At 37.8% G+C, this 24,217-nt stretch overlaps 3 protein-coding genes across 5 annotated transcripts; 2 read left to right on the forward strand and 1 right to left on the reverse strand.

The window, feature by feature from the left end:
* The first annotated feature begins 2,152 nt into the window (after positions 1-2,152).
* LOC140008342 (growth-regulating factor 4-like) lies at positions 2,153-5,236 on the forward strand. Of its 2 annotated transcripts, none has more exons than XM_072052302.1 (4): positions 2,153-2,535; positions 2,722-2,955; positions 3,267-3,588; positions 4,609-5,236. In XM_072052302.1, exons 1-4 carry the CDS (start codon positions 2,280-2,282, stop codon positions 5,039-5,041), a joined length of 1,245 nt encoding a protein of 414 aa, XP_071908403.1. In that variant the 5' UTR covers positions 2,153-2,279; the 3' UTR covers positions 5,042-5,236. The 2 variants fall into 2 exon arrangements, with proteins under 2 accessions (XP_071908403.1, XP_071908404.1); XM_072052303.1 differs by having other exon boundaries at positions 2,156-2,535; positions 2,731-2,955.
* A 174-nt stretch (positions 5,237-5,410) lies between these two features.
* On the reverse strand, positions 5,411-15,020 carry LOC140008341 (1,4-alpha-glucan-branching enzyme 1, chloroplastic/amyloplastic-like). The gene is made up of 13 exons (XM_072052301.1): positions 14,924-15,020; positions 14,629-14,748; positions 13,151-13,280; positions 12,932-13,042; positions 12,245-12,373; positions 10,915-11,018; positions 9,933-10,077; positions 8,950-9,097; positions 8,735-8,835; positions 7,419-7,496; positions 6,962-7,117; positions 6,158-6,232; positions 5,411-6,061 (listed from the first exon to the last, which is right to left on the reverse strand). Exons 1-13 carry the CDS (start codon positions 14,959-14,961, stop codon positions 5,954-5,956), a joined length of 1,443 nt encoding a protein of 480 aa, XP_071908402.1. The 5' UTR covers positions 14,962-15,020; the 3' UTR covers positions 5,411-5,953.
* Positions 15,021-20,986: 5,966 nt separating this feature from the next.
* LOC140008343 (growth-regulating factor 4-like) lies at positions 20,987-24,072 on the forward strand. Of its 2 annotated transcripts, none has more exons than XM_072052307.1 (4): positions 20,987-21,370; positions 21,557-21,790; positions 22,102-22,423; positions 23,445-24,072. In XM_072052307.1, the coding sequence occupies exons 1-4, from the start codon at positions 21,115-21,117 to the stop codon at positions 23,875-23,877; spliced, it is 1,245 nt and encodes a 414-aa protein (XP_071908408.1). In that variant the 5' UTR covers positions 20,987-21,114; the 3' UTR covers positions 23,878-24,072. The 2 variants fall into 2 exon arrangements, with proteins under 2 accessions (XP_071908408.1, XP_071908407.1); XM_072052306.1 differs by having other exon boundaries at positions 21,026-21,370; positions 21,566-21,790.
* Positions 24,073-24,217: the final 145 nt, after the last annotated feature.

Below are 24,217 nucleotides of genomic sequence, written 5' to 3' on the forward strand. Positions count from 1 at the left end.
GGTAGCCCGTCAAACCCCAATTAACCAATTTAGAATTGTCTTTCCCCAAACCTAAAAAAAAACATGTTGTATAAGGGGCCTTTAAATATAAATGTTTTATGTTAAAAAAAAAACATAAAAACGTCCGCGTTGTTTACCGTCCAAAACGCACACTTGAGATCTTCGGTGACATGTTTTTTATGCCAATCCAATACCACCAATAGTGTTGTGCCAAGTGTCTTGTTATTATTTATACTTTAATTTTCTAATAATTCAACTTAGCTTGGTTTAATACAAGTTTAAATAATAACATGACACTTGGGGCAACACTATTGATGGCATTGAATTGGCATAGAAAACATGTCACCGAGTATTTCAAGTGCAAAACGCAGACAGAGATACCATTTAATGTAAACCAAAATAAAAAGGGTATAAGGGGCCTTTAAACCCAGAGTCCCATTAAAGCAGACTTGACCAGATCACTAATAAAACGGGAAGACATGACAATGTCATATATGTAACCACCAGCTCTTGGGCTGGTGGCCACCACCAAGCTCTTAAGGTTTTGCCTCCCATCAAAATGTCACTTTTAAAGTTTTGCCTCCCACCAAAATGTCACTTTTATAGATCTGCTTCAAATTCAGACGGATGCATAATGCACCCGTCTGATCCGGTGGTAATTCTATTCTCATCGATTCTTCGTAAGTTCAGTTGAGCCTCCTCCTAATTAAAGTAGGAATAGGAGTAGGGATAATAACTAAAAAAAAAAAAAAAAAGAGAGACTGTCATATATGTTTTTTTTTTTTTAAAAAAAAAGAGAGACTGTCATATATGTTTTTTTAAAAAAAAAAAAAAAAAGAGAGACTGTCATATATGTGGATGGGCAAAAATTTGTAGTTTATGAGACCCCAGACATGGCAAGGCCTTTAAAGTTTAAAGGCACATCATCCAATCGCTTTCTGATAATATAAGACCTAGAGAGAAACCCATATTCAACACTACTAAATTGCCAGGCCCCGAATATCTTGGTTTCTGTAAAGTAATCACGGCTGCTATCAAGTTACTAGTAATTTAATATAGCAGCAGTAGATGCTAAGTAGTAGTAGTACTACTTATTATAAGTAAGATGTACTTGGAAGAACCTTTGACCACGCACTTCAGAAGAAAGCTCCAGTCCACGGGTGTTGAGGCTTCCTTCGTTTCACTTCTTTTAGTCTTAAAATTGATAAGGATGAAAAGAGAGATGCGTGCATGTTTTGGCCAAGAGCTTCGTAAATAGATGGAACCTTTTTGTGTCATCAAAATTCTGCTATTCCTTTTAAACCCTGAAAAAAACAGGAATTGGATTTTTATTGGTTTTTGAGTGGAACGTGTGCTACATTAGATTTGAGACTCAGGTCATGCATGAGTTCCTGCTACGAGTGTTGAAATGGGCTGCTCTACCTTTTTTTTTCCTTTTCTTTACCAGTAGAGATAATCAATCTGTGCTCGTTTTTTTTAAAAAAAAAAAAATTCCACTTTTAACATAAACAAAGAAACAACCTGAAGGGAACAGAAGAGCCAGGTGACTGTTGATGGAAAAATATCCAAGACAAAAACTGGCTTTGGGCTGAAATGGAACTTTGCATTGTCAGCTCAGCTGGCTTACGTTCTTGACTGTCGTGACTTTGTTGTATCAAATGCAGGGCACAACCACAAAATGGGAAAAAGCTCAGCAAAATCCAAAGCTCGAAATCTCCAAATTGGATTAGGCATTTAAGCTGTTGTGTCCTGTTCTTCGTTCTCGCACCCCTCCCTAGTACTCACCACTCGTAACTAATCCTGCAATACAAAACTGTACCCAAAAAAAAACCGCTGCTTCTTTCTGTTGTTCCGTTTCCGAAATCATTATTACATTTCAAGAAACATCAACACTGCTTTCTCTCTGCAGCTGCAGCATCAGCTTCCTCCCTCTCTCTCTCTCTCTCTTTCGTTGAGTTTTTTATGATATTTTCTGGCGATCTTTTATTTATTCATTTATCTTCTCTCAACTGTCTTGCCTGACGGCCTTTTTCTCAAGTGCCCTGACGCTTCTGCACCGGGGTCCACTGACCACAAACAGATTTTTAAAGGTCCAAGGGGAAGAGGGATGAGATGAGAAGGCGTAGTAAGGAGGAGGGTGTCCACTTAAAGTCATTTCACGTGCTTTTACTACAAACTTTCTCTTAAAAATCCCCAACAGCACAAACAAAAGCTACTGGATCAACCTAAGCACTCACAAAACAAATCCCACATCTCCTCGTTCTTTTTCTCATCTCTCCATGGACTTCAATCCGAAGCAATGGAGAGAACATCATCAGGGTGAGTCAGACCAAGAACACACTACGCCTTGTGCAAAGATACCAAGACTTCACCTTGATTACTCCGTTTACCCACAGCATCAGCCACCCTCAGGAGACTCGTCTGCCCTTCCATTGTTTGTTACTGAACCAACCAGTATCAGCAAGCTCAGCAGCAACCTGTCAGCGCCATGCCCAAACCCCACTGATTCAACTCCCACTCCCACCAAATATCCCGGTAACGACACACACACACCTCTCTCTCTCTCTCTCTCTACTTTATTAGTTAGCAGTAGCATCCTCTTTTGCGTCTCAGCTACTACTCAGGAAAGTTTTACTACTTCCCGCTAAAAAAAGTATCTTTGTTGTTTGTTGCTTCTAAGTAACCAACTATGTACGCGCATTGTTTCTCGCTGATATTTAGTGCGATCAGGAGAAGCAGGAGGGATGGGGAGTTATTACTTTAGCTTGGCCCAGTGGCAGGAGCTTGAACTGCAGGCATTGATCTTCAGACACATGCTAGCTGGTGCTGCTGTTCCTCCCGAACTACTCCACCACCTTGTCAAGAAAACCCTCCTCAACTCTTCTCATCATCATCACCCTTATTACGCCCCTCACCACCATCGTCATCACTATCCTCCTCATTTCCAATCTGCATGTAAGTTGTCCCTACATTCTCTTACATCTGCACTCCATCAAGTCAACGTGTTTCATCTAGATGAGGTGATCTCACCTCCTCCTCCTCATGCTAAAACGTCTGTCTACGCCTCGTCTTGGAATAAGGGTTCCGTCTGAAAATCTTTCGGCATTGAGATCTAGATAACGCAGAACTCCAACATCATTGCATCAACCTTTGTTAGAAAGAGGTCTTTCGTACAGTAATCAATTAGTTATATTAATAGTAGTGTTTGTAAATATTAATGTTGTCCTTTGATTATATACATATGCATTGTATTCTGGAATGTACAGTGCTGCAGTCGGGGTACTGGGGAAGAGCTTCCATGGATCCGGAGCCAGGGAGATGCCGGAGGACAGATGGCAAGAAATGGAGGTGCTCTAGAGATGTGGTGGCTGGGCAGAAGTACTGCGAGCGCCACATGCACCGTGGCCGAAACCGTTCAAGAAAGCCTGTGGAAATCCCCACTACTCGTACCGCTACCCCTGGTAATGGCGGTGCTAATGTGTGCGGCGGAATCCTGAAAAACAGCAGCTTCCTTGTCGCCGGCGATACGCCTCATTCTGCAATTTCTGGGTCATCACCGTCCATTGATATTCTGCACCTCAGTCAAAGGTATTCCCTTAACACCCAGCAGCAATGAAAAATTACTTCAAAGAAGCTTCGGGCCTGATTTGGAGCCAACATTTACTACGACAAGACTGTTGACGACTCAAGTTTTTGTTCCTTACTTCAATCTTCCCTCTGGAGATCACCGTTTCATAAGTGTGTTTTAGCTAGTCTTGAGAATACTATTCCAGAATATAATAATTAAATCACGATTGAGTCTTTGATCATCTTAAGACGAGATCTAAATTCTCTCTCATCCGCTCGATCACACCTTTGTTTCCTCCTCCCTTCGTATTCTTCTCCTTCTCCTGCTCTTCTTAAAGAAAAACAGGCAAGCGAAACAGAGATAAACGAAAGCGGGTTCATAAAAAGTAAAAACATCAGCAGCTCCTATCAACACGGGTGTTCTGTTTGGTCACGTACAGCCAATAACATAATGGATTCATTTATTATCAAATAAGTGTTGGGATAATTTCCATGAGCTAATAATTGGAATACATGTCCCCCCGAAAGGAAGAAAGTAAAGTGAAATATGCATGCTATTGCTGGGGCGGCAGAATGGATGAGCTTTAGCCTTTATGTCTTGAAATTAAAGCTGCTTTTCAGTTTTTACCCTGTCCAAGTGAGAGGCGAGGAAGGTCATCTAACTCTTTTTTTTTAAGTCAATTTACTTTGGATTGCTCTTGGCCCAATTAATATCTTTATGGTAGGAGTGTAGGACCTCCTCCCCCTTTTTTTTTTTTTTTTGGGTTTTGGGCTACAGCGTTTTGAGATTGATGGTCACAAACTCAAGCCCAACAACCCCTTGTAAAGAAAGAATGCACCAAATTCCGAACGTTAAACAAAAAAAAAAAAAAAAAAAAAAAAAAAAAAAATATATATATATATATATATATATATATATATTAAAAGGCCCCTCTTCTGCTGCCTCTGTTGCTCACTAGGAGTAGTATTTTTATTTATTAAAATCTATTTCGTTTTTTCTTTCCCTCTTTGACTCCAAATCTACACTACTGTTTTTGGTAGATCCTCAGAATCAATAGTTCGATCCCAGAATGACGTGCACGGAGATGATACTAGATCGAGTGGGCAGATACTTCGGCATTTTTTCGATGACTGGCCTCGATCACTTCAGGAATCTGAGGATGGAGGAAGCAATGGGACTTCAGCCACTACTGACCTTTCTATCTCTGTTTCAGGCAACGCCACCAATTCCGACTTCTCTTTGAAGCTCTCCACCGGTGATGGAGATGACACTACTGATGCTGAAAACGTAGAGCGGGAGAGAAGCCAATCAAACTGGGGTGTTACCGGTACCTGGGGAGCAAACCATGTGGCTCCAATGGGCGGACCACTTGCAGAGGCCTTACGATCATCAACGTCCAATTCCTCGCCAACCAGCGTTCTACATCAATTGCAACGGCGCTCTGCTTCGGAGACCAGCTACGTCAGCACTTGATACGAATTTAATTTGCATACAAATATCCTCCCATTATTATTATTGTGCTGTTTTCATTTAAGTAATTTTTTATTTCTTACCATGCTGAACACCCTGATCTGCTGTACAACATAGATCGTTGCTTTCTCTTTTTTTTGGGGCAGATAATATTTTGCCACGTTCTCCACCAGTGTTGAATTTCATCGAGCTTGGTTTCGTGAGGTTGCATCACCCGAGGCCCGTTTGGCTTTCCATGTTTTTTTTTTTTTTGATGATGATTTTCTTTATTCTGTTCAAACATGTCAAGCTGGTTAATAAAGCATAAACGGGCCATATGAAGTTTTGCTTAGATACCAGAATCTTAGAAGAGGGGAGAAAGACACCGCGAAATACATGACTCCGTTAGTAGCAAGGGTGGAGTCGAAATGGCAGAAACCTCTAACAAAGGAAGTATCCCAAAAATGAAAACAAAACAGAAACATCATCCAAAAATAAAACATCCTGACGCATGGGCCCAAGGAAACATCAAAAATACAAGACTGCTGCTTGTACCACGGTCCCACCAAAAGACCCTCACAACCAACATGTCCAGTTTGCTATACTATGATGTACGACGGACAAACTAACAAATCGCTGCTCACACACTTACTACCTGGCTATGCTATAGATATGATTTACATGACATCTCCTGAGCTTTGCCAGTATGCCTACAATAGACTTATTAAGCCCTAAAGCTCAGCATTATTATCAGTTCCATGCCTTCAATAACTTGCGTCTCCTTCGTCATATCCCCTTCAAAGAGCGGAGCAAGAGAAATTAGCAGCCTGGCAATGGCGCGCTCCAAAACGACCATCTTTCACATATATCCGACATCAAATTCGTTATTTGCCAAAACAACCACCCATGGCATTTTTCAACCAGGGCACCAGACATTTATCCATCAATAGGCTCCAGTTCATCCTTTATTGGAGCATAGACAACTGCTGTGCGAGCAGGTGCATAAACCAAAAATGATCTAGGACGATTGTCATACCATCCCTCCTGCAAAAGGCAATGAAAATGAATAAATTCCTAGCTTTATTTTCTTTCTTTGGAAAATACATCACACACACATTAAAGAGTATCGAATAAGCTTACAGATGTGAAGAACTCTGCATTGTGATCAATTCTGCCGAAACCTTCAAATAGTGGATCATCCGAGTCCAAGACTACCTGGAAACAATATTGACTTCGTTACTGGACAGTAGAACAAGCGGGAGACCATTGCTATTTATGATCGATCATTCTCTGAACCCATAACACTTCAAAATTTGGTCATTCCAGTTATTCAAACACAGCTACGTTAGCAATTTACAAACCATCCAAGGAGTTTGCTTCAAAGTAAGACTACGAGGCATTCTTATTTTATCAACTTGACATATGCTGTGTATCTCTCGTGTTCGAGTTACATAGATTCTATATAGCAAAGCAGCTTCAAGTTAGTTCACGATTTTCCTTATATTCTTACCATAAGCATAACCATGATCATTTCTTCAAACTGGGACCTGAATAGATATTTTCTACATTTAAAAAAAAAAAAATTCAACTTTTCACCAGCCTTGCAGAACCAGCATTATTTTCTCTTCCGGATGCCAGTTCTCTATCCTTGAGTTGTTTTCTATCAACAAATGGCGTATTACTTCTTCCAGTCACAACCAGGGACTGACACCAGGAACCATGTCATTAGTCCAACCAAAGATCATGTAGGGAGTCTCTCAAATTTGTTGTTCAACTGGCAGATTTTATCATCTTACTCGAGTATCCTCCTTAATCTGAAATACTAATTAAGTAGTCCATTTTCACTAGAGGTAAAGGAGCATTCTTGGAAAGGTAGATCATAGACCAATGGTTAAGAAGCGAAAAAGAGAGACACTGAGCTGTGTTAGCATTAGTTGACCTAACCTTGTATTTCCCAGGCTTGAGGCATCCAATCTGGTAGTCTGAATAACTGTTATTCCAATGAAAGTTAAAGACAAAAACTAAATCTCCTCTTTCAAACACAATTACTCTATCTCCTTCATTCTTCCGTGATATATACTGGTGCTCTGAAGTCATGAACTGCATGAACAAAAAAGAGATGCCATTAACATGTAGAAATCCAAATCTAGATGCTGAAGAAGGATAAAACCCGAAGTCTGGGGTACAATCATGGACTTATGCCTTGAAAATAATACTGGAATGAGAGGTCAGTGAACTAATATGATTAACAGCTAGTGGTGAGTTTTGAAATGGTTGGAGTGACATTGAAATTCATATTGACATAGATACCCTTGCTTTCAGAGCTCTTTACATGTAACTACATATATGTATTAGCAGTTAAAAAGAGAGAGAGGTATATAGGGCAAAAAGCACAACATACACCATAGATTTCTTCAAGATGCTGCATTCCCTGGTCAAACTCTTGCATTCCACGGTATCTCAAATAATCCGCATCACCCTGATTATTCAAACGTGATTTATTTTTAGGCACATCTGTCAAGATATTCTGAAAGGGATACATTGAAACTTGGATTCAAAAAAGTACAATATACTATTACATATGCAAGTTTCATTGGTACAATTCTTGGCAATGAATGTAGCAAATCAACAGTAAATTAAAATAACAAGAAAACTTAAAGAGAGCTTGGGTAATGCACTAAGGGTAAAGATTAAGTAGATCAGTACACATCATAAAGGAAAGAGGAGTGTGTTGAGTGATCTTGGCTCTCTGAACCCGTGTCATTAAGCCTATTCAGGAAGACCTTGGGGAATATTACATGATTTACAAGCATTTAAAGCCTGATGTAACTAATTTGACAAGAAAGCATAAACATAAGAAGCTATGCTCCAGATGTGCTCTGAAAGACTTACTGTGAATTTTGTACGGTCAAACTAACTTGGTGCCTTTTGATTCAAAGATAGAATTTCATGGTCACTTTAAGTGGCTTTTCCCCAATAAAACTCAATAAAATATCTACAGCCCAAGACAGCACGTTAACCAGCAGCAGCTACTTGCATATGAAACTTTAGGGCACTTTTGTTGAACTGATAACAGTGTTTTGCCAAATCTAATAGTAGTACCATGAGCAGCCCTATTCTACCCACACTGCCAAAAGAACCACCACTAAACAGGTTTAAGTCCAAGTTCATTCTATCACTTGTGAGGAGCAGAAAGATGCACGCCCACCTACTTCTACCTTCTCAGAGTTGCTTTTTGAACAGCAGTTTCAATTCGGTTGGCAGGCCAGGTGACAAATTTATGTTAGAGGTTATTTATTGTTCTAATTTAACAATAAAAAACTCAGTTAAACATTTCAAGGACTACCTACTGCCATCATGCTTTGTCAGCAGAAAGCTCACATGGATAACTTCAGTAAGGTCATTCTTTCCAATCTTTAGAGAAATCTTGATAAAGAGACTTTCGTAACTTCACCTACTTGTTAAGATTGAGGCAGTTAATGTCTCTTTTGGCAAATAGCAAGTTACCCAAAGGCATCCCCACACAGAAATCTAAAATTGACCTTGTCTCACTTCCAATTTAGCTGTTGTAAAAAAATCTAATACTTCCCACATAAGTTAAACAGAGATGTAATCTAAGCCTCTCAGAACTCAGCAAAGATAGACACAAGAAAATAGACCCACATGAAAGGCAAACAATAGGTACTGACTGTAGGCAAAGCTAGGGAAGAACCATACCAGATCAAATCTACGCCGGCATTTGTCAAAGCTGTTATTATTTCCAGGGACTACTTTGCCATCAGGAAGACGGTTATCAAACCTCGGAAAATCTATCCACTCTGATAAAGAAATGAAAAAAATCATAATTTTCTATAAACCATGAAACAATACAAAATTCACATTTTTTTTCTGGACAAAATAGCATAAGTTGGAAAAACCAGATTCATTATTACCAGGGTGCCCAAATTCATTTCCCATAAAATTTAGATAGCCTTCTCCACCTAACCCCATAGTGATTAGCCTGATCATTTTGTGCAATGCTATTCCACGATCAATTAGAGGAGTTGATGGTCTATCCAATGCCATAAAATCATACATATCCTGCAAAACATGAAAACGGAAGGATATATGAACAATTTACGCGCAGATAGCCATAGAATTACATTGTCGGGGAAATATATACGCATCTGGTTCAAAGTCCTGGAATAACAGATTATAAAAATTTCTTTGGCCATGTTGACCACAAGAAAGTCAACCACATTGAGCACTTAACTAGGCCCTTCCCATCAACCCAACCCTTCAGGAAATCTGATAAAACAAAAGTCAAACTGAAGCATGCGACCAGAAAAGCAAAAGAAAGGGAAATTCATTTAGTAATTATTCAAATACTTTAACCTAAATTTGTTCCTTCCATAGACTTATTCAGCTGATGCAAATTCAAGAAACGCCTAACAAACTGCATGTCTAAAATGACAGAAGTCACCTTACTAACAAGGCTAGCAACCATATTAACTGAAAAAAATAACACTACTAATAAAACATATGGGTCAATCTTAGTTTTTGGTAGAAGAAAAAAATTGAATTGGATAGGCAGAACTATCATGCAGTATGATACAAGGACAATGAGAGCAGGGCAAACCATGCCCACCACCTGTTCTCAACATAACATCCATTTTTTTGTAAATTCCATATCCTTTTGGGCATCTTTTCAAGGAAGAAAACTTCTTCAGGAAATTGAGCAACAAATCTCAATGATTCTTGGTCCCTTAATCTCATATAGACTGCACTTTATTTTTCCCTTATCTCTTCACTTTGTTCTTCTTACCTTCATTTTTCCTCCCTTTTTTTTCGAGGGAAGGGGGGGGGGGGGTTTGGGGAGGGGAGATGAAGCGAAAGAAAGCCATTACAAAGATATATCAAAATATATGTACTCAACCTTGTCCATTAACCAGAATGCAATAGTTTTATCGCCTACTAAAGCCTGGTCATGACTCTCAGCATAAGCCACACACTTTTCCAACCATCTTCTATTTGTTAGCATATGAACAACATCTCCCATTCTCCAGTCCTCATCTCTCTTCCTGTGCCACATGAAGCAAAGCCAGAAGCTTTAAATAAGCTTGAGAACATGACATATAATTAAAGTCAAAACGAGGATGCTACTTAGCAACAATCAGATTATCTAAGTACATATAGCAAGTAGTACAAATGCTTCACATTCTTGATCATGATAAAGATTAGCTAACATACATCACAGAAAAGTAGCATGAATATGTGCAAACAGTGCAATTTTAAAGCTGAATAAATTGATGAAAATTATCACAGGAACCTAACATCATGAGTTATTCGTATCACTTAAGAAGGTTGACAGTATTAAGCTTAAAGCAGGACAGTGTGCAAGTAGTAGTGGACTCCCAAAGTGTTTTCAAGCTCAAGGATGAGGATGGCCATCAAGGTTTTGTAGAAACAAACTATTCCACTGCAAAGCACTACAAAGAACAAGCTGAAGGTGGTCACCAAATACTATATAAGGTCCTTCAAAACCAGAAGCATTTTGATCAGCTCAACAAGATATCTCCCTCAAAAGAAGAACTTACATATGCCAGAAAAACAAAAAAGCCTTGAACAGAACTGCAGTATTACATTCAAATAGCAAGCATTTGAATGCATCAACTGGAGTATTGTTAAGATTAACCTTATATTCAAATGACAAATGTGCCATTGGCAGTTTTCCCAAAAATTTAGAGGATGCTCATGTAAATCCTACAGTTAAATCTTTATATGACCTCAAGGTAGAAATGATTCATTATGTCGAATAACCTTTTGATTCTTTTAAGCTAAGCACTAACAGCAAAAATGCAGCCTATTTCAATATCTATAAAGCATTACTAGTATGTGAACTTCTAGGGGTAACATACTTGAGCAACTCAATCCACTTATCAGCAATAGCCATGTGAAGGCGATAGTCAAATCCAACCCCACCATCCTGAACAGGAATGCAGAATGTTGGCATGCCACTGACCTGAGATAAGAAAACAAACAGCAATGCAGTATCCAGACTTGTAAGGACTAGAATGGTAGCTATGTAATGTAATAGGAATGTTTAGTACAAGCTAGCTTAACAATCAACATCAAAATCAGCTAAAAAGAGAACCAAACAACAAGATGGTTTACTGTCAACAGATTTTTGTACAACAAAATAAACATTTCTGGTATATTGGAGTCAAGCAACACTGCTGGATTTTATTATTGAACTCAACTGACAAAAGATCTGATGCAGATGCATACAAATCATTAAAGTATCAAATTCAGGAGGATTGTGAACCTTGATGTGCAAGAAGTAAGAGAATCTACAGGCATCTGGCTGAATTTTGCCAGAGAATGATGCTTCATATGAATTCAACTGCTAAGGAACCTTCCACACACTGTTTCATTAGAGTTACAAGAAATTATGATGACATAAGTTCATAAGTTTGTCATAAGCATACTTATTCTGTTCTAGAGAATATGGTACCCCAGAAATCAAAGAGGATAGATAACGTGCTTTCTTTGTTATTATATTTTAATTCTCCTGAGGTAGCAAGAAATGGAAATGGACTTGCCCAAGTAATAGGTGTGACAGACGAGTGCAGTTGAAAAAATAGAATCATGAAGATTCTCATAACTGCAAACAATTTCAGCAAGTTAGGGGCCCCGGGACATTAAATCTGCTCTTCACATGTAAAGGCATCATGACTGATCCACTTGTCACTTTCCTTTCTCCTAGGACTAAAGTTTACAAAGTATTGGTGTTAGATTTAAAAATAAAAAAAAAAAAATCCACATTACAAGAACGGTCCAAGCATCAATCTACATTGATGCGCTGGAAAAGTCAAAACTTAGAAGCTATTCCATGAATTCCAGACAGAGGATGGTTATGGTGGACCATGACAGACATGCTGCACAAGAAATCTGAAAGAATTCTTGTGAACCAGGTATAACATCAAGACATCTTGACAGTAATATTGGTTGCATAGTGAAGAAGCCAACCTTTATTCCTTCTATAAGTAAGACAATTCTTACTAACCTAGTATTCCCCCCCCCCTCTCCCCGGTTAAAGACCTGCTTATTTCTTATTGTACAAAGACCAAGCATCCACATATATAAGATTCTTAAATCCAGTAAAAGCAGAACAATTAACTGATGGAAACTAATATCACATCTAAAACAATCGCCAAATTTACAAGCATAATAAACAGATATACATACATCTTCACCAATGGTAATAGCTTCAGGAAAGAGCCCATGAATGAGATCATTTGCAAGCATCAAATAGACCACTGCATCAACATCAGTTGCATATCCAAAATACTCATTGTAGTTCCCAGTAAATCCAACCTAATAAAGTGAAACAATGTCAGATAAAGTACTGATATACTGGTAAAGAAATTTATCTGCATGGGTTTCTGCCACAAAAGATCATGGAACTGTGATCATGGAAAACCCCAAATGAAGAATAGGTCTGCATATACAAGGTATGAAAAACACAAAATGATGGGACAATATGTTGTGCACATGTCTAGCAGACAAGACCAAACCCTGCTTATTTTGATTTGGCAACCTAAAACAATTACAGTAACATTGGCTCATCAAATGATTGATGTGAAGTTATCCTACTCAAATAATTGCATAAACACATGCAAGAAATCAAAGGCAGTTAACACATCCACCTTTCCAATGAAATAAAGCAGGAGAAAGAGGAGAATAAGTGGCTAAGGATATGACTGTACGACAAAGAGCACAGTCACCGGATTCTAGATATCTTTCTACAAATACAACCATATTTCAGGGGCATCAAGGAGTAGTCCTAAACACTTTTGAAGGGGACAGCATTTAATAAAAATCATGATGTTATAGATAATGATATCGTAGCCAAAGCATCATATATACACATGCCTGCAAGCCATGATGAGTGTACATCATCGAAGTCACACCATCAAATCTAAAGCCGTCGAACTTGTACTGGTCCAACCACCATCTTGCATTTGAGAGAAGATACCTTATCACCTATAACAGAAGATGATTTGATGCAAACCTCAAAACTAGCTTTTCCTAGGGGGCAAAAAGGACACATATTTCATGCAAATGAATCCAAAATGGCAAGATGGCACATACTTCCCAGTGTCCATAGTTAAAGAGACGAGAATCCCACATCCAGTGATAACCCCTCGAGCCAGAGTGGAAATAACAACTATCAGTGCCATCAAACATGTTTAGCCCATCCAAAGTATTATTTGACGCATGGCTAAACAAAAAAGCAACTTCTAGTTAGATTCCTTCAGGTAAAAATATAAATACTAGCATTTAAGTTGCAAAAATAACAGTTGGATAAAGGAAGAAAGCCTGTTAGATGTCAAACACCAGAGACAAATGTATTGCAAGTTTACTTGAATTCAAACAAACAACCTAAAACTGCCCAGCCCTGAAAAAACCATTTCCGTTTTCCTAAGAAAAGAGTTTCACTGACTACTTCAAATTGTACCTTACATGTAGAGGCAAAAGGGACATGGTGTACCAAACCATCCAATTGACAAAAAACGAGAAACCATAAGACGTCAACAAGAACGCAATGAAACAAAGATCATAAACACTACCTGTTCAAAACCAGTTGAGAGCATCCTTAACCATAATCCAAGATAATTAGCCTCTTAGAAGACCAAATGGCTCTTGCCAGATTGGAAAAGAACAATAAAATTACTTGCTCTCTAAAATAGCCATTTTGGTGCACAATGACGTTGTAATTTCTACACTGATTGAGGGAAGGTTTATGAGAAATGAGACTGAAGTAAAGAAGAGTGAAACTAATTTCTTCTGTAAATAAGTCTACAACTCGTACTTACTAAGATATCTGTTAGAAGTAACTTTTTCTGTCAAAATTTGAAAGACACAAATGTATAACTTCCTCACGTAAAAAACACCCAATAAAAAATTTACTAACATTCCCACAATTCCCTTTGCAATCAAACACTATATAAGCAAAGCAAAACCTTCTACAATTCAAAGGTGCAAGGTAACCTATATTTCAATAAGTATAAGCCCTTCACAAGTCACACTATGTAGCCATCCTAGGGAAACAAGTGGGACTGTTTTATGATCAATTAGACAACATCCAAAATTTGAGATATCATGTTCCAGTACAGCATAATATGATAGTAAATGACTTGGAGAGAAAGCTTCCGCTTTTCAAAATTCAAATGCACTGTGCCTTTTTTTTTTTTGTTGAAGGGTATAATGGAAGTGCAAAAGTAAGGTTATAAAGGGTGGTTTAACAGTTCAATAATACAAGTTCTTATTTATGTTTATTCTTCATATCTGAGTCAATACTGGTAGGTACATTATCAAAAGCGAAAAGATATTAACACAACACAACAAAGCACAAAGTGGATACTTAATCAACCAAAATGGTATTTCTGTGGGCAAAACACAAATTCCAAATGAACAATGTTCTCTCTTCTTTTTTTTTTTAAGAAAGATCAGAGAAAGAAATATTATTATTCTCTAGGAGAAAATCTTATTATAAATCAAATGAAGATGCAAAAGGGTCAATTCAAGTCTGACGAAGTCTGCTCTGGAAATCAATGTGCAAGTCTTACCTGTGCACAATATCCATCAGAACAATCAAACCAAGCTCATGTGCTTTATCGATCAAAGATTTAAGATCATCTGGAGTCCCACAACGGCTGCTAGGTGCAAAGAAATTTGTGACATGATAACTGCAGCATATGAATAAAAGAAAGACAATATCCCCTTAGAGTGAAAATCAAACTATCAAACATCCAAGAGCACTGCTGCAAATCACCATAAAAGACGACGTAAAATTGCACCACAGCTGCAGGATATTTTTGCACAAATATGTACTGAACAAACCAAATAGAACAAAAGAATTACCCAAAGCTAGCATAATATGAATGCTCTTGGATAGCCATGATCTGAACAGCATTATAACCAAGCCTCTTGATACGTGGAAGCACATCATCCCTGAAGTTTGCATTCTTTCTTCATCTACCATTTTTGCCCTCTCCTTCTTTTTTTTTTGGGATAATTTCAGAAACCTCCCCTGAGGTTTCTGACACTTTCACTGACATCCCCTGAGGTTCTCAAAATTTCACTTACCTCCCTTGCTTTTGATTTTGTGGTAACAATCCAGTCCAAATCAGATTAAAATATTATTTTCATGTGTGAGAAGGTATTTTTATTCCATAGCTACCCTTTGCAGAAGTTGTATTAGTAGAAGATTCAAAGAAGAATAAATGATTTGGACTAATTAGTAAAGTTGAGGGGGGGTAAGTGCAATACAAAAAATTGCATGCACCAGATGTGCCATGCAACAGTTATTTGGCAGATTTTGCAACGGCTAGCTGCAAATTGCAACGGCCAGAAGGTTTGCTGTTTCAGTAGCAATAGCATATAAAGCAAAGTAACTTAACTACCTCTGAGGTTTCAAGCTATTAACATTCTTTGCTACTAATTTGGAGTGATAACAAGTGCATTTGCTGTGCTACAATTAGAGTTCTGAGTAAAAAGTTTTAGCTGCAACCATGGCCTCTTCAAGCCATAGGGGAGAATCATGGAATTCACCTACATCTTTCTCCATTAAAAACAGGTTTTGCCGCTGTAATCGCAAAGCAACCGTAATGATATCAGAGAGTGAAAGGAATCCAGACAAGTTGTATTTCTATTGAGAAATTTCCAACTTTGTGATGAATTTTAAAAAAATTCTACAAAAGGGGTGATTTTGGGTTTAATTTCCGTCAGGGGGGTCTTCGCATTTGTGAATTTCACAAATACGAGCTTACAAGAGCTCGCATTCGTGGAATGCGAGCTCTGGTTATTGAGCTCGCATTCGTTGAGCTCGCATTCCACGAATGCGAGCTCTTCTCAATTTTTTTTTTCCTTTTTTAAGAGCTAGGGAATTATTTCTAGGAAGCAAATGCGAGCTCTTTTCTTTTTTATTTTGGTATTTTTTGAGAGGTAGGGAATTATTTGCAGAAAGCTTCTAATTTTTGTTTTAAAAAATGTTGCAAATATTTAAAATTTTGCAAATAGCTCGCATTTGTTAAATTTGACCTGCAAAAATTGTATTTAACTTTTTTGTTAGATTTCGCATTTATAAGTATGACTTGTAGAAAATTAGATTCAAATTTAGATGTATTAGGGTTTTAAAAATATTATATAAGTGATAAAAATTTTATAAATTGTAAAAATAAAATCAAACTGCTTGGATAATTAAATGTTATATTTGCATAAGAAATAATACAATAATCATAATAATGATAATACAATAATATTGGTGTAATAAAACTGCCATTAATTTAAATATTTACTTATAATGCCCAAAGAGCCTAATTACCAATTTTTTCTTCTCGCGCTCAAATATAACATTAACCCGCATGCGAGTTAACCTTGAAATAGAAAAAACACAGAATCCCGCTTGCGGGTTTCAGGAGTATTCGGATATTCTCATATGTACCTATGCAAATCGAACCAACCGGATATCTTATCCGTATCCCATTTTTTTAAATAAAAATCTTATAAATTTGAAAAATAAAATCAAATTTAGATGTATTAGGGTTTTAAAAATATCATATAAGTGATAAAAATTTTATAAATTGTAAAAATAAAATCAAATTTAAATAATTAAATGTTATATTTGCATAAGAAATAATACAATAATCATAATAATGATAATACAATAATATTGGTGTAATAAAACTGCCATTAATTTAAATATTTACTTATAATGCCCAAATAGCCTAATTACCAATTTTTTCTTCTCGCGCTCAAATATAACATTAACCCGCATGCGAGCTAACCTTGAAATAGAAAAAACACAGAATCCCGCTTGCGGGTTTCAACGTTATTCTGCGCTTCGTGTGTTTGCTTTTGTTTTGCTTTTGTCTTTTTTTTTCGAAATGGAGGGTTGGCGGTGGAGCTTAGTACGAGCTCGCATTCTCAGAATGAGAATGCGAGCTCACTGAACTCTAATAGGTTTCTAATTAGGTTTCTAATAAAGACTTCGTTCGATATGTGATATTTCAGCCGAACTTCGAATCCATGGCACTTATTACGCGCTTAAGCCACCTGTCCACATTAGCAATCAAATGGCTTGATATCAAGAATTCCACAAAGGTAAATTACCTAATAACCTTGCAAAATAGGCTATCCATCTTCCTTGAGTTCATATAAAAACATTATCCTAAATACCAAAAAGGACAAGCTTGAATTCCCAATCCCACCTGTGTACATAAATTGTTCTTATTTGATTGAACTTCTTGTCTTGTAACAAATGACTCCACAGACATTTTCTTGCAAAGTACGTAATTTGAAGTCAGGCGTGTAATCTTACATGACAAGAATAGGTACGTAAAGAATAAGAAAATTCATTATGTAACTTAAACATAAACGGTAGTAATTAACCCCAACTACTTGGGATATATCTGTAATTTTGGCCCTGATGACGTCAGAAAAGGGGCCCAATTTTTTATCAAGGGAGGTAAGTGAAATTTTGAGAACCTCAGGGGATGTCAGTGAAAGTGTCAGAAACCTCAGGGGAGGTTTCTGAAATTATCCCTTTTTTTTTTTTTTTTGATCAATCATGATTTGTTTACTCTGCACCCAGTCTAACATAATTTAAAGGGGATGAACCAATTGAATCTATCGGAGAATTACTATGAACCAATTGAATCTATCGGAGAATTACTATTGGACCAGGTGGGTATATTACGCGTTCATATAAATTTAAGGAACTTAAAATGATAAGTTGTGGAACGTAAGATTTGAAACCTTAACCTCCTATTCTATTAAGCCTTAAAGACTATGGTGGTGCCCTCTCCTTCTAATTAGAATGTTTTCTAAAGCGTCCACCAAATGTCTACTGTGGCGTGGTGACAATGATCCTAAAGTGTGTTTGTACAAAAGATTATTTAAAAATTTTTTAGAGTATTTATTATAACTCTTTTTGTAATATGATGTATATGAAATAAAAAATAATAAAAATTTACTAAAACTCATATTTGTGACGTAAGTTTTTTTTTTTTTTTTTGAAATAATCACATACCCAAATACACTAGTGACTCTAACAACAATGAAACTAGTGTCTAGAATGACACGTATTTTTTAATATACATTTTAATATACTATATTTTATATAAGTGAACTAGTTGTTACTTGATCTCATACTCTTCCATTAATTGGCATTATGCGCATACAAATTAGAAGACAAAGGCAACTTATATTAGTTCAGTTTGTCTGGGAATGTCTTACTCTTACCTATATAAAGGTGTTTTGGAAAAATAAATTTCAAACACATTTTTCCAATCATTTTTTTTTCACTCTTTCAACCCGATTTATGAATAAATATACTAGTATATGAATTTCTTTCAAATTTAACAAATAAGACAAATACAAGTTTCTTTTCTTTTATTCTTCAAGCTAGACGCTTGCAAATTAGCTGATGGGGTTCGCATGCATTTCGCAAAGATGCTCGCTCTTTACAAGTTTTAATATACTAGTGACGGAAGTTTTACTTTTCTTTTCTACACACTCTTGTATAAGTTTTCGTACATATATATGTTTTTCCTTTTATTTCTCTTTTTTTTTTTTACGAAAATGAAATATGATTCCTTATTCACTCTTTTAACTTCGTAATCTCTTACTGACAAGTATAGCTGTCAAACAAACCTATTTAACTAAATTTATCCATATCCGTCCATGAATAGATGGATATGAGTATTTTAAATTTTTGTATATGAATATAAATGAGTTATTCAATAATACTCATTTATTAAATGGATATTATTGGGTAGCCCGTCAAACCCCAATTAACCAATTTAGAATTGTCTTTCCCCAAACCTAAAAAAAAACATGTTGTATAAGGGGCCTTTAAATATAAATGTTTTATGTTAAAAAAAAAACATAAAAACGTCCGCGTTGTTTACCGTCCAAAACGCACACTTGAGATCTTCGGTGACATGTTTTTTATGCCAATCCAATACCACCAATAGTGTTGTGCCAAGTGTCTTGTTATTATTTATACTTTAATTTTCTAATAATTCAACTTAGCTTGGTTTAATACAAGTTTAAATAATAACATGACACTTGGGGCAACACTATTGATGGCATTGAATTGGCATAGAAAACATGTCACCGAGTATTTCAAGTGCAAAACGCAGACAGAGATACCATTTAATGTAAACCAAAATAAAAAGGGTATAAGGGGCCTTTAAACCCAGAGTCCCATTAAAGCAGACTTGACCAGATCACTAATAAAACGGGAAGACATGACAATGTCATATATGTAACCACCAGCTCTTGGGCTGGTGGCCACCACCAAGCTCTTAAGGTTTTGCCTCCCATCAAAATGTCACTTTTAAAGTTTTGCCTCCCACCAAAATGTCACTTTTATAGATCTGCTTCAAATTCAGACGGATGCATAATGCACCCGTCTGATCCGGTGGTAATTCTATTCTCATCGATTCTTCGTAAGTTCAGTTGAGCCTCCTCCTAATTAAAGTAGGAATAGGAGTAGGGATAATAACTAAAAAAAAAAAAAAAAAGAGAGACTGTCATATATGTTTTTTTTTTTTTAAAAAAAAAGAGAGACTGTCATATATGTTTTTTTAAAAAAAAAAAAAAAAAGAGAGACTGTCATATATGTGGATGGGCAAAAATTTGTAGTTTATGAGACCCCAGACATGGCAAGGCCTTTAAAGTTTAAAGGCACATCATCCAATCGCTTTCTGATAATATAAGACCTAGAGAGAAACCCATATTCAACACTACTAAATTGCCAGGCCCCGAATATCTTGGTTTCTGTAAAGTAATCACGGCTGCTATCAAGTTACTAGTAATTTAATATAGCAGCAGTAGATGCTAAGTAGTAGTAGTACTACTTATTATAAGTAAGATGTACTTGGAAGAACCTTTGACCACGCACTTCAGAAGAAAGCTCCAGTCCACGGGTGTTGAGGCTTCCTTCGTTTCACTTCTTTTAGTCTTAAAATTGATAAGGATGAAAAGAGAGATGCGTGCATGTTTTGGCCAAGAGCTTCGTAAATAGATGGAACCTTTTTGTGTCATCAAAATTCTGCTATTCCTTTTAAACCCTGAAAAAAACAGGAATTGGATTTTTATTGGTTTTTGAGTGGAACGTGTGCTACATTAGATTTGAGACTCAGGTCATGCATGAGTTCCTGCTACGAGTGTTGAAATGGGCTGCTCTACCTTTTTTTTTCCTTTTCTTTACCAGTAGAGATAATCAATCTGTGCTCGTTTTTTTTAAAAAAAAAAAAATTCCACTTTTAACATAAACAAAGAAACAACCTGAAGGGAACAGAAGAGCCAGGTGACTGTTGATGGAAAAATATCCAAGACAAAAACTGGCTTTGGGCTGAAATGGAACTTTGCATTGTCAGCTCAGCTGGCTTACGTTCTTGACTGTCGTGACTTTGTTGTATCAAATGCAGGGCACAACCACAAAATGGGAAAAAGCTCAGCAAAATCCAAAGCTCGAAATCTCCAAATTGGATTAGGCATTTAAGCTGTTGTGTCCTGTTCTTCGTTCTCGCACCCCTCCCTAGTACTCACCACTCGTAACTAATCCTGCAATACAAAACTGTACCCAAAAAAAAACCGCTGCTTCTTTCTGTTGTTCCGTTTCCGAAATCATTATTACATTTCAAGAAACATCAACACTGCTTTCTCTCTGCAGCTGCAGCATCAGCTTCCTCCCTCTCTCTCTCTCTCTCTTTCGTTGAGTTTTTTATGATATTTTCTGGCGATCTTTTATTTATTCATTTATCTTCTCTCAACTGTCTTGCCTGACGGCCTTTTTCTCAAGTGCCCTGACGCTTCTGCACCGGGGTCCACTGACCACAAACAGATTTTTAAAGGTCCAAGGGGAAGAGGGATGAGATGAGAAGGCGTAGTAAGGAGGAGGGTGTCCACTTAAAGTCATTTCACGTGCTTTTACTACAAACTTTCTCTTAAAAATCCCCAACAGCACAAACAAAAGCTACTGGATCAACCTAAGCACTCACAAAACAAATCCCACATCTCCTCGTTCTTTTTCTCATCTCTCCATGGACTTCAATCCGAAGCAATGGAGAGAACATCATCAGGGTGAGTCAGACCAAGAACACACTACGCCTTGTGCAAAGATACCAAGACTTCACCTTGATTACTCCGTTTACCCACAGCATCAGCCACCCTCAGGAGACTCGTCTGCCCTTCCATTGTTTGTTACTGAACCAACCAGTATCAGCAAGCTCAGCAGCAACCTGTCAGCGCCATGCCCAAACCCCACTGATTCAACTCCCACTCCCACCAAATATCCCGGTAACGACACACACACACCTCTCTCTCTCTCTCTCTCTACTTTATTAGTTAGCAGTAGCATCCTCTTTTGCGTCTCAGCTACTACTCAGGAAAGTTTTACTACTTCCCGCTAAAAAAAGTATCTTTGTTGTTTGTTGCTTCTAAGTAACCAACTATGTACGCGCATTGTTTCTCGCTGATATTTAGTGCGATCAGGAGAAGCAGGAGGGATGGGGAGTTATTACTTTAGCTTGGCCCAGTGGCAGGAGCTTGAACTGCAGGCATTGATCTTCAGACACATGCTAGCTGGTGCTGCTGTTCCTCCCGAACTACTCCACCACCTTGTCAAGAAAACCCTCCTCAACTCTTCTCATCATCATCACCCTTATTACGCCCCTCACCACCATCGTCATCACTATCCTCCTCATTTCCAATCTGCATGTAAGTTGTCCCTACATTCTCTTACATCTGCACTCCATCAAGTCAACGTGTTTCATCTAGATGAGGTGATCTCACCTCCTCCTCCTCATGCTAAAACGTCTGTCTACGCCTCGTCTTGGAATAAGGGTTCCGTCTGAAAATCTTTCGGCATTGAGATCTAGATAACGCAGAACTCCAACATCATTGCATCAACCTTTGTTAGAAAGAGGTCTTTCGTACAGTAATCAATTAGTTATATTAATAGTAGTGTTTGTAAATATTAATGTTGTCCTTTGATTATATACATATGCATTGTATTCTGGAATGTACAGTGCTGCAGTCGGGGTACTGGGGAAGAGCTTCCATGGATCCGGAGCCAGGGAGATGCCGGAGGACAGATGGCAAGAAATGGAGGTGCTCTAGAGATGTGGTGGCTGGGCAGAAGTACTGCGAGCGCCACATGCACCGTGGCCGAAACCGTTCAAGAAAGCCTGTGGAAATCCCCACTACTCGTACCGCTACCCCTGGTAATGGCGGTGCTAATGTGTGCGGCGGAATCCTGAAAAACAGCAGCTTCCTTGTCGCCGGCGATACGCCTCATTCTGCAATTTCTGGGTCATCACCGTCCATTGATATTCTGCACCTCAGTCAAAGGTATTCCCTTAACACCCAGCAGCAATGAAAAATTACTTCAAAGAAGCTTCGGGCCTGATTTGGAGCCAACATTTACTACGACAAGACTGTTGACGACTCAAGTTTTTGTTCCTTACTTCAATCTTCCCTCTGGAGATCACCGTTTCATAAGTGTGTTTTAGCTAGTCTTGAGAATACTATTCCAGAATATAATAATTAAATCACGATTGAGTCTTTGATCATCTTAAGACGAGATCTAAATTCTCTCTCATCCGCTCGATCACACCTTTGTTTCCTCCTCCCTTCGTATTCTTCTCCTTCTCCTGCTCTTCTTAAAGAAAAACAGGCAAGCGAAACAGAGATAAACGAAAGCGGGTTCATAAAAAGTAAAAACATCAGCAGCTCCTATCAACACGGGTGTTCTGTTTGGTCACGTACAGCCAATAACATAATGGATTCATTTATTATCAAATAAGTGTTGGGATAATTTCCATGAGCTAATAATTGGAATACATGTCCCCCCGAAAGGAAGAAAGTAAAGTGAAATATGCATGCTATTGCTGGGGCGGCAGAATGGATGAGCTTTAGCCTTTATGTCTTGAAATTAAAGCTGCTTTTCAGTTTTTACCCTGTCCAAGTGAGAGGCGAGGAAGGTCATCTAACTCTTTTTTTTTAAGTCAATTTACTTTGGATTGCTCTTGGCCCAATTAATATCTTTATGGTAGGAGTGTAGGACCTCCTCCCCCTTTTTTTTTTTTTTTTGGGTTTTGGGCTACAGCGTTTTGAGATTGATGGTCACAAACTCAAGCCCAACAACCCCTTGTAAAGAAAGAATGCACCAAATTCCGAACGTTAAACAAAAAAAAAAAAAAAAAAAAAAAAAAAAAAAAATATATATATATATATATATATATATATATATTAAAAGGCCCCTCTTCTGCTGCCTCTGTTGCTCACTAGGAGTAGTATTTTTATTTATTAAAATCTATTTCGTTTTTTCTTTCCCTCTTTGACTCCAAATCTACACTACTGTTTTTGGTAGATCCTCAGAATCAATAGTTCGATCCCAGAATGACGTGCACGGAGATGATACTAGATCGAGTGGGCAGATACTTCGGCATTTTTTCGATGACTGGCCTCGATCACTTCAGGAATCTGAGGATGGAGGAAGCAATGGGACTTCAGCCACTACTGACCTTTCTATCTCTGTTTCAGGCAACGCCACCAATTCCGACTTCTCTTTGAAGCTCTCCACCGGTGATGGAGATGACACTACTGATGCTGAAAACGTAGAGCGGGAGAGAAGCCAATCAAACTGGGGTGTTACCGGTACCTGGGGAGCAAACCATGTGGCTCCAATGGGCGGACCACTTGCAGAGGCCTTACGATCATCAACGTCCAATTCCTCGCCAACCAGCGTTCTACATCAATTGCAACGGCGCTCTGCTTCGGAGACCAGCTACGTCAGCACTTGATACGAATTTAATTTGCATACAAATATCCTCCCATTATTATTATTGTGCTGTTTTCATTTAAGTAATTTTTTATTTCTTACCATGCTGAACACCCTGATCTGCTGTACAACATAGATCGTTGCTTTCTCTTTTTTTTGGGGCAGATAATATTTTGCCACGTTCTCCACCAGTGTTGAATTTCATCGAGCTTGGTTTCGTGAGGTTGCATCACCCGAGGCCCGTTTGGCTTTCCATGTTTTTTTTTTTTTTGATGATGATTTTCTTTATTCTGTTCAAACATGTCAAGCTGGTTAATAAAGCATAAACGGGCCATATGAAGTTTTGCTTAGATACCAGAATC

This window comes from Coffea arabica, chromosome 6c (genome assembly GCF_036785885.1).
Source record: "Coffea arabica cultivar ET-39 chromosome 6c, Coffea Arabica ET-39 HiFi, whole genome shotgun sequence".
NCBI lineage: Eukaryota > Viridiplantae > Streptophyta > Magnoliopsida > Gentianales > Rubiaceae > Coffea > Coffea arabica.

Bases quoted from the DNA above. Each gene is read 5' to 3' on its own strand.
- LOC140008342 (XM_072052302.1), top strand. From the start codon at position 2,280: ATGGACTTCAATCCGAAGCAATGGAGAGAACATCATCAGGGTGAGTCA. The intron at 2,536-2,721 runs GTAACGACACAC...GCTGATATTTAG, and splicing joins CACTCCCACCAAATATCCCG to TGCGATCAGGAGAAGCAGGA. The intron at 3,589-4,608 runs GTATTCCCTTAA...TGTTTTTGGTAG, and splicing joins ATTCTGCACCTCAGTCAAAG to ATCCTCAGAATCAATAGTTC.
- LOC140008341 (XM_072052301.1), bottom strand. From the start codon at position 14,961: ATGGCTATCCAAGAGCATTCATATTATGCTAGCTTTGG. The intron at 12,374-12,931 runs GCATGTGTATAT...TCACTTTATTAG, and splicing joins ACACTCATCATGGCTTGCAG to GTTGGATTTACTGGGAACTA. The intron at 8,836-8,949 runs GTAATAATGAAT...TTTCTTTATCAG, and splicing joins AAATGAATTTGGGCACCCTG to AGTGGATAGATTTTCCGAGG.
- LOC140008343 (XM_072052307.1), top strand. From the start codon at position 21,115: ATGGACTTCAATCCGAAGCAATGGAGAGAACATCATCAGGGTGAGTCA. The intron at 21,371-21,556 runs GTAACGACACAC...GCTGATATTTAG, and splicing joins CACTCCCACCAAATATCCCG to TGCGATCAGGAGAAGCAGGA. The intron at 22,424-23,444 runs GTATTCCCTTAA...TGTTTTTGGTAG, and splicing joins ATTCTGCACCTCAGTCAAAG to ATCCTCAGAATCAATAGTTC.